The 12,008-nt window shown below is 41.8% G+C and overlaps 2 protein-coding genes across 3 annotated transcripts in view; one reads left to right on the forward strand and one right to left on the reverse strand.

The window, feature by feature from the left end:
- COA1 (cytochrome c oxidase assembly factor 1) overlaps positions 1 to 12,008 on the forward strand; it is a 210,530-nt gene that overhangs the window by 192,627 nt on the left and 5,895 nt on the right. The window lies entirely within an intron of this gene.
- HECW1 (HECT, C2 and WW domain containing E3 ubiquitin protein ligase 1) overlaps positions 1 to 12,008 on the reverse strand; it is a 343,912-nt gene that overhangs the window by 47,598 nt on the left and 284,306 nt on the right. For both annotated transcript variants that reach the window (XM_074988069.1, XM_074988070.1), the window contains 4 exons: positions 6,917 to 7,000; positions 4,935 to 5,044; positions 2,194 to 2,314; positions 105 to 218 (listed from right to left, as the gene is read on the reverse strand). In XM_074988069.1, the coding sequence (XP_074844170.1) occupies positions 105 to 218; positions 2,194 to 2,314; positions 4,935 to 5,044; positions 6,917 to 7,000 (429 nt within the window). The remainder of the gene's footprint in view (positions 1 to 104; positions 219 to 2,193; positions 2,315 to 4,934; positions 5,045 to 6,916; positions 7,001 to 12,008) is intronic.

Here is a 12,008-nt window from a genome sequence, read left to right on the forward strand (position 1 = left end):
GGGTCTGTCCCACGAAAGCTCACCTAATAAATTATTTTGCTAGTCTTTAAAGTGCTACTTTCCTGCTTTTTTGTTTGAATGCACACTCTATAATAGTTTCCTACCCTTCCTCTCCAACAAATGTGACATAGAGTTTGTTCCGCTGAAGCTCCTTGCGTGAATAAGCCATCACCTGATTGAAGGTGCCTTCCAGCAAGTGATCACGCCGTATAATTAGCCTGCAAAAGAACATATTATTAAAGATCTTGCTAATCAGAGTGATCTGAAATTTTTGAGGAGAGGAAAGAGAGAGATGCTATTATTAAATATAAATAAAGATAAATAGGTGCTATTAAAGGGCAACACTAACCCCTGGAATAAGAGAGTACAATTCTATTGAAGTCTATGAAGTTATGCTTGCTTGTGCAGGGGCTGATTTTTTTATTGGGTCCTTGCAGGGAGTGGGAGGATTAGTTAAAATTTACTCTGTGACTGAAAGATGGATTTCTTGTGTAAGTAGTAAATTGGTTCAAAATGTTGCTGTGCCCCAAAGACTCCCTCACACCTCTGGACAAAACTGAGAGTTGCAGATGGACCCATGGCCTTTCTAACTTCATGGTGTCAGAGCACTCGTAGGGTCAATTTTGATATCACGTTGGATTTACCTTTATGATACACTGGTGTAAGCAAGGGGAGAATCAGTCTTTACCTGTATTCACTAAATGGCCACATCTGTTCTCCAAGGCATCTTTAATCAATGGTCCAGTGTTTCAAAGACTACTTAAGAGCCTGGACCATTGTAAAAATATCCTCTATACAAGAAGTTATTTTTCATACACGGCTGAAATGTAACAATACTTAGTCCTTTTGAAATGTTCTTAATGTCTGCTTTGGCAGGACTCTGAAGGGGATAACCAATGGCTACAGCTCCTTAGAAAGTGCAAGAATAGTTTGATGATGACATTTGCCTAGAATAAATTGCCTGGTTTTCAGATATTTTTCCACAACACATGTGGTTTGGTAAGAAGCCAGCCTGATGTCTGAATTCAACCAGATGCCCAGGAAATACCTTAGAAGCATACAGTGTGTTAGCCAATTACTGTAACTATCCATGGAAAATGGTGCAGAGAGGCAAGCCAGCTACCAGGCTGTTTGGAATGTGCACTCCGCAACTAACCGACAGAAAATTACAGGGTCAGACTTCAAAACTATACTAACAAAGTGAAAAAGGAGCTAGTCTAACTAATATTTAGGTGCAATGGAGAATAAATAGTCCCCATTTTCAGAAGTGCTGATCCCCTGCATTGCCAGTTCAAATCAATGGGAGCAGTAGGTACTCAAGCCCATGATGCCTAACAATCAGGGCCAAATTTTCATCTGGAGTTACATTGACACGACAACTCAGAGTAAACCCAAACTATATGAAGTGACTTCAGAACTGTAGTAGTGTAACTGAGAGCAGAATATAGCCCAATATGGCTGTGGCTATACAGCAATGTTATTCTTAAATAAGCTATTCCAGAAGAGGTATTCCAGAATAGTGCAGCTACACACAAAATACATTTTGAAATAACATTCAGCTATTTTGAAATAGAGCCTTTACACACAATAGAGCCTATCTGAAATAGAGCCATTGGACACACTATGGGTTATTTTGAAATAGGCTCTATTCACTGTCTACACAGTCCCTACTTCAAAATACCTATTCTGAAATAGATGCTATTTCTTGTACAATGAGGTTTACCAATTTCAAAATAAGGCATCTGTTATTTTGAAATTATTTCAAAATAGTGGGTGTGTTGTATAGACACTCACTTGTGCATCTGCTATTTTGAAATAATTTTGCCATGTAGGAATACCCTATCATTCACATTTATCTAACATGTTATTTCGGTACCATTACTGCCTAGAACACATGGTGTAGCAACACCTCTTAAAATAAGTAGAGGAGTATAGGAGCAAATGGATTCATGAGAGGTAAACCCCTCAGATGTAACCCTCTTGTTGGCCTACTTTCTTGCTTACATATTTGTGTGTGGTATGTGTATTTGTACACACACACTTTTCCTAGAGACATCATGTAATGTTTCATTCCTGATGGATGATAATGACATGACTCCAGACACATCAGGTCAATCTTCTAATTCATGGCTACAATGACAAGATGAAGCTGCATAATGTCAAATTATTTTAATCATTTGACATAATACTCACTTAATTTTACCTGGACCTTGCCCATATCCTTTGGCTTCAAGTTTTCTATAGAAATTGCGCAGCTTGGCTTCAAAGTCTCTCCTATATGGAGAGGGTGCTCTTGCACTAGCTCGCTGTAATCCTAGATAGGTAAAGAGCAAAGTCCTAGAGTTTAAAATCCATAAAAGAGGGTCTTATTCATACAGCCGGTGTTTTCAGTCACAAATATTATATGAACTTCTATTGGTGCATGTAGAATTCCTTTGTGGTCATTATTTTCATGTTCTATTTGACATTAATGCAGCCATCAGTTGACATATTTCAGTGGTACCCAATACTTCTGGACAGCTGCATCATCTTACCAGGATGATGGCTGTGCTCCCTTTGTGCTTCCTGAGTCTTCAATTCTGATTCGCTTAAATGGAAAATCAATAGGAGTTAGACCCTCTGTGGTATCTTGAAAATCTCTCCACCTGCTTACAGGAGATCTCATTATCTGGCAGAATTCAGTCTTTGAATCCAATGCAACACTTCTGTTTAGCACTTCTATGAGGTCCGACACCTGACTGGGAAGTGGGTTTTTTCCTGGTTAATTTCATTCTGTATAGTAAAGACTTTCAGTGCAAGAGAGGGTTTCTGTCAGTAAGAAGTTCACATTTTCATATTGACTACTTCTACAGTACAGGGTTTTGTCAACACAACTCATGGAGTGTCTAAATACAAAACTCGGCACTATTGCCGACAAAGTTCTGCCTCTCTGCTATGAGGAATAACGCCTTTCCTGACAGTTTATGTAGACAAAAAAGACACATAGATGACTTTGGGGCAGTGGGGGCGGGGTTCTGTTGACAAAGCTTCTGATTCACCAGTCAGCCCTGTTTGTGGAGCTTCTGGTTGGCTGCTCTGCTGAGAGAGTGGCTGGGCAGCGTGGCCGCTCTCTATCAATGGAGTGGATTGCTTTTTCAATCTGCTTTTGTGTGTGACCATGATCTGTTGACAGAAGTTCTGCCTGAAAATCCCTTCCAACAGTAATTTCTGTCAACAGATCGCTGTAGTGTAGATGTAGCCATTAAGAGCCAATTTTCAGCAATTCAGGACCTGTTTTGTTTTGAAGTATGAAATCTGAAAGCAGCCAATTAGTTCTGTTTTACAAAAGAGCACCACAGCAATTCGTATTAGAAAATGGGATCCATGAAATTCCATTTCCCTATCTCTTTAGAGGTAACAGTGAAAACAAGTCCTTTTCTGAGAAATTTTGGCAGAAAAGCCTCCAAAAGAAGGAAAAAAATACATTTAGCTGAAGTACAAAATATCTGTGAAGACTCCTTTGTAGCAGGAGAAGGATATTACTATTTGACTCAGATGATAAAACAGAAAGGCACTTTTATACAGTGTGCAAGGAGAATCCCTGATGAAGCTTCTCTTCATTTTGTCAGCATATTTGTTACACCACACAAGACAAGTAATAACAAGTTATTTTGGGTTGCTGTAATAAGTAGTAAAGCTGAACAAATAATACATTCACTGAAACCAATATCTGTCATATTACCATCTTTCCACAAAGCACATTAAAAGCCACTGTATGTTTCTCAACACACAGATGAGTAAAGATATTGATCAAATGTTTAAATCTCATGCAAATCAGAGAATTGCTCATATTATATCAGTAATCTGTACAGGTGCAAATCCCTGCTATGGACAATGAAAACCATAATTCGCACTGAAGCTTATCCCTGTTTGAAATCAGTGAATCTGGTGGTAATAATAGGAAAATCTTCGAAGCTCTCCCCAGGGTAGACAAAGTGTTTCTCCACAAAAAGATTAAGATCGATATTTGCAAAACCACCAGGGGATTTGGCACCCAATTCCCATTAACTGTTGTAGGATCTAGATATCCAAATAGTTTAGGTGTCTTTGACAATAGCCAACAAGATTTAAGATTGCATTTTCGGGATGTCACTGAAAATGACAAGTTTTATGGTGGAGCTGCAGACAATATCAACCTCCTTTTGAGTTGTGGTTGGGGGTTTTAGCTAAAGGGAGCCACCTGCTGCTCAATATCCTTAGTACAGACAATATTGCAGAGATACACAGCACTTGAAACCAATCTTCCATGAATGACACCTTTCTGGAAAACATGCTTTAATCAAACATAAGCTGTTGAGCTTAATACAGGATAACTGAGCTAAAATTATCTGGCCTGTGACATACAAGAGATCAGAGTAAATGATCTACGGGTTCCTCATGGCCTTGAAATCTGTCAATCTTGGGAGAAGGAACCATCCTCAAAACACTGCCTGGTGGAATATTAAGTTTGGCCGACAACTGTTTACTAGAGTTTTGAATCTTTGTCATATATATGTGATTTGCACTGTGCTTTTGCCATCTAATATTCATATTCAAGAATGTAACTACATGTCAATAAATTAGACTCAGAACACAATCCCCTTCTCAGTCTAATCTCCCCTAAACATTTGAGAGCCCCCGTGACAATATTTTCTACTTCTTAGACAACCTCTGGTCCTCACTATGCCACTAGCATCAGTGTCCCTTGAGACAAATGAAAGTGACAGCATTCTGTGTATTCACCAAACACTCCTGCAGAAAAACTGTTTGGGGACAATTCTCAATGGTTTAATCTGTCAGTTTCTTTGAGGTCAATGAGCTGCAACATTTCCTCCAGTTGATATTTGCCCTTCTATGACTATCAGGTGGAGAAGTACGATGAGAACAGCAGTTTGTGTAGTTTTCCCTCAATTTACCTGGGGAGTTCTGAGGTGAAGAGCAGGGTGAACAGCGAGGAGAGAAGCTATAACCAGGGAGGAAGGCAGCCTGCAGGGGTATGTAGGACATAATATCCTCTTCAAAGAGGCTGAAAGGAAAAAAAAATAGAGAGAGACAGGCCCTGTTTATACTCACTACACACAAAGAAGCACAAGAATCTGTTAGAATGGAATTCTGTTACAAACAACTATTTGGGCAGCCCTTCATTTGATCATGACTTAAAAAACACAATGATCATTACCTACAGATGCATACAAGAGTGATCTTTCCAAGCAGACATGGCTTCAAGACGCAAAGTCTTCATTTTAGAATAATAAAGTGAGTTTCATTAGGCATTTTTATGTCAATACAGTGCCATACTGTATGGATGAGCCAACGTTTTGAGGCAACAGTAAAAGCAGTGATATCCAGGGCTTGTCTACACTTGCCCCCAGATTTGAAGGGGGCATGTTAATCAGGACGACTGCAGATTACTAATGAAGTGCTGTGGTGAATATGCAGCACTTCATTAGCCTAATTCTCCCCTGCGGCAACTTCGAAGCATCACACTTTGAAATGTCGGCATGCATATAGCCGTGGGTACTTCGAAGTGGGCACTTTGAAATGGCTGTGGCTACACGCATGCCAGCACTTTCAAGTTTGATGCTTTGAAGTTACTGTGGGGGAGAATTAGCCCAATGAAATGCTGCATATTCACCGCAGCACTTCATTAGCAATCTCCTGTTGCCCTGCTTAACATGTCCCCTTTGAAGTTGGGAGCAAGTATCGACCCAGACCCAGTGGTCCAAAGCGAGAACAGGTTACACAAACTGATAGATAAATTGCTTCCCTTTTAACTACGATTTGTCTTGGTCGTGTATTTTGCTATAGCCACTGGATCACTCTCTGGCCATCCGCATCAAGCTACAGGTCATCAGAGCAAGCTGAATACTTCTTGTTTTAAACAGAATAGGCTGTGTTACACTAATCAAAGTCAACTTGGGTGTCATATGGTTTAGTGTAAACACAGGACTGCAGAGTAATCTAATCCTTTGATCTGTTGAGCCATATAAATCAAATTTTCCTGAGCTCTAAAGCCTTAATTCCACTGGGCCTCCAGAAGTTGCCTACAGAACTGAGGCATTGTCTCCATAACACAACAGTAATTGTTCATTCTGTTGCAGTTCAGCTCTTTCTTAACGGCTACATCTACACTAGCCCCTTCCTTTCAGAAAGGGCATGGTAATGAGCGAGTTGGGAAGATGCTAATCAGGCACTGCCATGAATGTGCAGTGCCTCATTAGCATAATGACAGCTGCATGGGATTTGAAAGTGTAGACGGGAACCTTTTGAAAGGACCCCTGGACTTCAAAAATCCCTTTCAAATTCTGGGGGGGGGGGGCCTTTCAAAAGTAGCACTTTCAAATTGCATGCAGCCACTATTATGCTAATGAGGCACTGCATATTCATGGCAGCACCTCATTAATATCTTCCCAACTCACTCATTACCATGCCCCTTCTGAAAGAGAGGGGCTAGTGCAGATGTAGCCAATGTGAGGTAGCCTTATAGGGAATACTGTTTGTGTCATAACTGACATTCCTATCAGTGGCATGCGATACTTATTCAAAAAGGTGTGAAACACATTTCTGTCTCTAAAAATGCCACAGGAAAATCTGAAATGTCATTTCTAGTTGGATCCTTAAAAATCAACCCCTTACCATTCAGGGCAAGAAGGTAAAGTTCATTGTCCCAGTGGAGACTAGGGTTTCTGTAAACTCTGATTTGACACATATATTGTGGTTGAATTATTATGAAAAGCAGCTGGCTATCAGGAAACATTGATCTCTGTGTAATCTCAAAAAAGCCTTAGATTGATACATTCTGTCAATTACCTAAAATATGCCAACAAACCTTAGGCGTACACAGCTAGCCAGCTTTCTGCATAACATGAGTGACATTACTCTATTTTGAATTGATTACCTCAGTAGAATTACTAAATCTGCATCACAGGACAGCTTTTCAAGCCCATGTGTACCCTCTGTCCGAATGTAATGGATCTTCTCCCTGGAAAATTAATGACAAAAGGGGGATAAAGAAATCACATCACTATCAAACAATAAGATGGGATGGATTATTTTCTACTAACTGCCTCTCTATTTCCTTTTCACTCTTGTCACATGACAGTAAAAAACAACCCCTATTGCCCTGACACATTTTTCAAATCTGAACAAAACCTATTAAACAACATTCTTTGTATCACATCAGCATTCTGTCCATGTAGTGAGACAGAATGGCTTCCCACGGACTAAGAGGAGAAAAGACACTATGTGAATCCTGTTGGGGTGGAGCCAAGCAGTGCTCACCCCTCCCCTGGGAAATTTTGGGGTGGAACAGGAAGTATAAAAGGTGGGGAATAGTGCTCAGCTGGAGAACTGCCACCAAAACAGGCAGGCACCATTTGCCTGCTCCTGAACTGGGAAACTGCAGAGCTCCCAGACCCCACAGCTCACTGAGATATGGAAGAGCTGGTAAGACTGCCACAGGCTTTTTACTGACTGTACTCAGAGGACCCTCTACAGAACCAGGTGCAACTGGCAGAGGAGTTCAGAAGTGGCCCAGGGACAGCTGACCCTTGTCTGGCTGCATTACTGCAGAAGAGCCAGACAGCATGTTGCAGTCAGGATACCTACTGACCAAGGGGCACTTTGACTCTGGGAGGGCTCTGTGCTGCAATGCAGTAGTGTGGGCAGGCTGCATCCCTCTTGTACCACCAGATCTGGGATGGCAGTGTCCCCGTCTCTGGGCCAAGAAACCTGTGTTGATTGGCCATCTGCCAGAGTTAGGATGCCCAACACCTGTGCCATTTGGCCCTGAATATAGGCTTGAGCCACTGAGTCTTAGTTGTCCTCTACTCCCAGCTAAGGGAGCATATTGACTCTTTGTTTTATGCTTGGTGCTGAATGCAGGCCCAAACCTCTGGCTTCTTGCTGTCATACCTGGACTGTGTGGGGTGGGGAAGGGGCATCTTCTTCTCTGCCCAGTTGCAGGCTATTGACCCCAGTGGATTACAGCTCTGCCTGGATGGTGGGACAGTCACAGGTGGTGCGATGGCTATCAAGTTCCCCTAACCATGAGAGATGTCCAGTGCTGTAGTGAGGTGGATTGGTCTCCACCAACCCAGAGGGGAAAGGATCCCCGCTGATACACTACAGGTTTCAAAGCAGGAGTTGTAGTTTAGAGAGTAAGAGCTCACTATCCATAGGGAGCTAACATCATTAACAGATGGAATTTCACCTTTGTGAGGCTATAGATAACATAGAATCTTTTCTTAACAGAGCTGTATTTAATATCTTACATTTTACAGGTTTCACTGCTACGTTGATCTCATTCACGCCTTCCAATTTCTAGGATAAACCTTGCAGGACAATTATTTATTTTACTATTTAAGATGATTTCTACATATGAATTTATTGTTCATTTAAGTTGCTTGATAGCCAGTGCTGGGGACTGAAGTTCTGTCTAGAAACAGAATGAGTCTAGCTCTGATCTTACTGACACTGCCATAAATAAAGAATAATTCAACAGAAGTCAGTCAATGAATGTTAAACTGGTAGTGTAGCATCAGAATCAGACCCCATGAGCTTGGCAGATGTTCTTCAATCACCACCAACTGGCCCTACCAACATCCCTCAATGAAAATACAAAAGGATTACTTCTAAGAGAAAAAAGAATAAATCATTTTTCATAGCTGTTTAATCACTGGGGTCTCTGCTGGAAATACACACTTGGGCTTAAATTAGTACCAAGAGGGTTTATTGAGGGGCTTGGTTCTGCATGGGCTGAGCACTCTGTCACAGATCAAGCAATTTTTAACTATATAATTAGTTCCCCGGCACATCATTCATTCCAATATTAAGTCACATGGCACTATTCGTGTATACAGCTAAACGTGCTTGAATGTTTGTTGGAGGCAGAATTCTAGATGCCATGAAGGATCGAATCTTGTATGAGATGGACACTTGTCTGCTGAAAACTTCTCTAAGATCACCTGTTCCACAAAGGTTGATGAACAGCCATCGTATGGTAGCTTTGTGTCTCTAATGACCTAACGTGGCAACAAAGCAGTGACCTAGAGGTGAAGGGATCAATATTCTTTTACAAATCTCATTACATAACCACAAATCTGTCTAGTCCTATTACTTAATTTCGTTCTCTGCTGAAAAAGAGATAAACACATTCCCTATTCTCTAAGGGATAAGAACTCACATTGCAGAAGTGAAAAAGATCTGGAATAATTTGATGGCGATGATAAAAGTTCTCAACTACAAAAATGTACATCTTAAATACCAGAGGCAATATTCATTCTCTCTGTGAATCTATTAGCATTTCGTTTCTCCTGGAGACAGTTCTAATCCTTTACACCCAAAGAGCTCTTTGTCTGGTCCTCACAGGTAAAAGATCAGTCATCAAGGCAAGAAAAATTCGCAGAGAGAAATCTCACTGTGAAAACCTGGATATGCTCTGTTTTGTTATTCTGGTTGCAGTGTAGCCTTTACTGAATCCATGGGCCAGATCATCAGGTGGCATAAATTGGCTTCACTCCATAAAAGGCAATGGAATGAAGCTGATTTACATCAAATGGTGGTCTAGCTCCAGAAGATTAATTTAATCCTTACAATTAATCATTTATTTAAAAATGTACTTGCTTATTAATGTCTTTTTTTCATTTCACACCTTTTATATAAGATGAAAAGAGCAGGTGAAATAACTCAGTGGCATCAAATAGCTTAATTACTTTGTAAAGTATGTTAAACATGTTGGGTATATCTACATGGGCCTGGTCTGCAGCTGTGCTGCCAGCAGAGCTATGCTGATCAGGTTTCTGGAAATTGCAAATGGCTTCCCATTTGCATAGCTGCACGAGATCTTGCTGTTGGCAGAGGGTAGTGCTGGCAGTAAACATTCCATGTGGATGTGTCCCTGCTGGCAAACACCCCCCGTCTCCAGTCCCTTATCCCTGAAAAAATGTGAGGATAAAGGACTGGCGAAAGACGGGGGTGTAGCCAGCAGAGGCACATCCACACAGCATGTTTACTGCCGGCACCACCCTCTGCCGACAGTGAGATCTCACATGGGCGTGCTAATTAGTTGTGTGAGTATGTAAATAGGATGCCATTTGCAATTTCCAGAAACCTGATTAACATAGCTCTGCTGTCAGCAGGGCTACAGACCGGGGCCTTGTATACATAGCCATTAAGTCCTCAGAGGAAACAAGTGAAGATGGGAGTGCAATTTAGTAAATAACACTCCTATACTTCTGCAAATTGGAGGGCTTCTTTAGTAATAGCACTTCTATTAGAGTCAAGGAAATACTTGTGCCAATGAAGTTAATGGGAATTTTGCCATTATCTTCAGTGGAGCCACGATTTCATCCAAGACCTCTGAAGAATAAGATAAATCATATGCAGAGATAGCAGCTCTATAGCATTTTTGCTTTTGAGGCACAAATACAGTGGCATAATTTATAAACTTTTGTCAGAGATTTGTTATAAACTGGCCATTTGTAGCAAGTCAGTCTTAGAATCACTTACATTGTACACTATTGAGGTTTGAATGCTCTTTTAATTTGCAATAAGGGATTGAGTCTTATTTAGAATTTTTAGAGTACACTGTATTAGGAATTTTTCATTACTTGAACTGAAGGACACTTTGTTTTGGAAGAGACACTGCTTGTGTCAATCATTTTATCAGAAGTTTAGATCCAGTGCTTCCTAACAACCCCAGAAATTCATACCTTGTGAAGAACAGAATATCGGGCTGATATACAAAATAATTATAGGGGCATCCCCACATCCACTGTTTGTGGCAACAGATCCACCTCAAGGCTGGGGGCTCCCACAGGCTCTAGGACCATGAGAGGTCAGAGGGTCCTAGACCTCAGGCTGGAGTTCAGACCAAGAAGCCTACACTGCATTGAAACAATCCTGAAGCCAGAGCCCCACAAGCTCAAGTCAACTGGCCTGGGTCAGCCATGGGTTTTTAACTGCAGCGTTGCCATTCCCTTAGAAGGTCTCACACTGTACGGTCCTGACTCTGGAGAGGTGATTCATATAATGGGGGAGTTGCTGAGCTTCCCATGGATCCCAAGCTACTGTTTTGGGCTCTTGCGGGCTCCTGGCAGCTGCTGTCTGATATGTTGGCAGTTTATGACAGGGACCATCATAGTAAGAGCAGGTTCAAGAATGGGGCAAGGACAACAGGGCCAACAGCCACCACAGGCCCTGAGGTAAGGTGAGGGGGGACTGTTTTCATGCTCCTGGAAGGCGTCGGGCCTAGGGCAGTCAGCCCTTAGTGCCACTGGAATGGCGGTGCTGCCCATCCCCTAGAGCCGTGCAGAGCGGCACTGCCACTGCACTTCAAAGGGACCAGTAGCTCCGGATGATGATGCTGACAAAGTAGCAGTGGCAGTGTCCAGAGCTCCAGGCCTCTTTGAAACCCCAGGTCCTTGGGCAACTGCCCCCTTGGAACACACCCCCGCCCCCCCAGTCACAGGCCTAGGCAACGCGGAACTGTACTGCACCCTCCGTATCTGTAGAGAAGGACCTGGATCTACACTTATGCTGTGCACAGAAGAGATGAAATTTTCAAAGTACCTAGGTGGCTTTTGAGCCAAGGTCCCACTGACGTTCCCACTAACCTCTTGTTCTCATTGCTATACATTAATGTGAATGACTAATATAGAATTATTTGACAGGTGATTTTATCAATGTTGTGGAGTCACTCCTGCTTCCCCTCTTTTCTCCTTTACTGTTGGTTAGAATTTAACTGAGGAGTCCATGCCAGGGAATCTATACTACAAGATAGTTCTTTGGATATCCCTGTAGCAGAGTTTGAATGGTAGGATGGGTAAAACAAGAGGTGATGTGAAAGCAAGGCCAGAGGATGCAGTGCTATACAGATTCATTGCCAGCACCCTTACAGAACATGTGATACAGAAGCATTAGCATCATTAATTGCTACTGCCTAGCTGTAACACTGGACATGGAAAGGTGTAACAAGTACCCTGGGGTCT

The sequence above is a fragment of the Carettochelys insculpta genome, chromosome 2 (genome assembly GCF_033958435.1).
Source record: "Carettochelys insculpta isolate YL-2023 chromosome 2, ASM3395843v1, whole genome shotgun sequence".
In the NCBI taxonomy this organism is placed as follows: Eukaryota; Metazoa; Chordata; order Testudines; family Carettochelyidae; genus Carettochelys; species Carettochelys insculpta.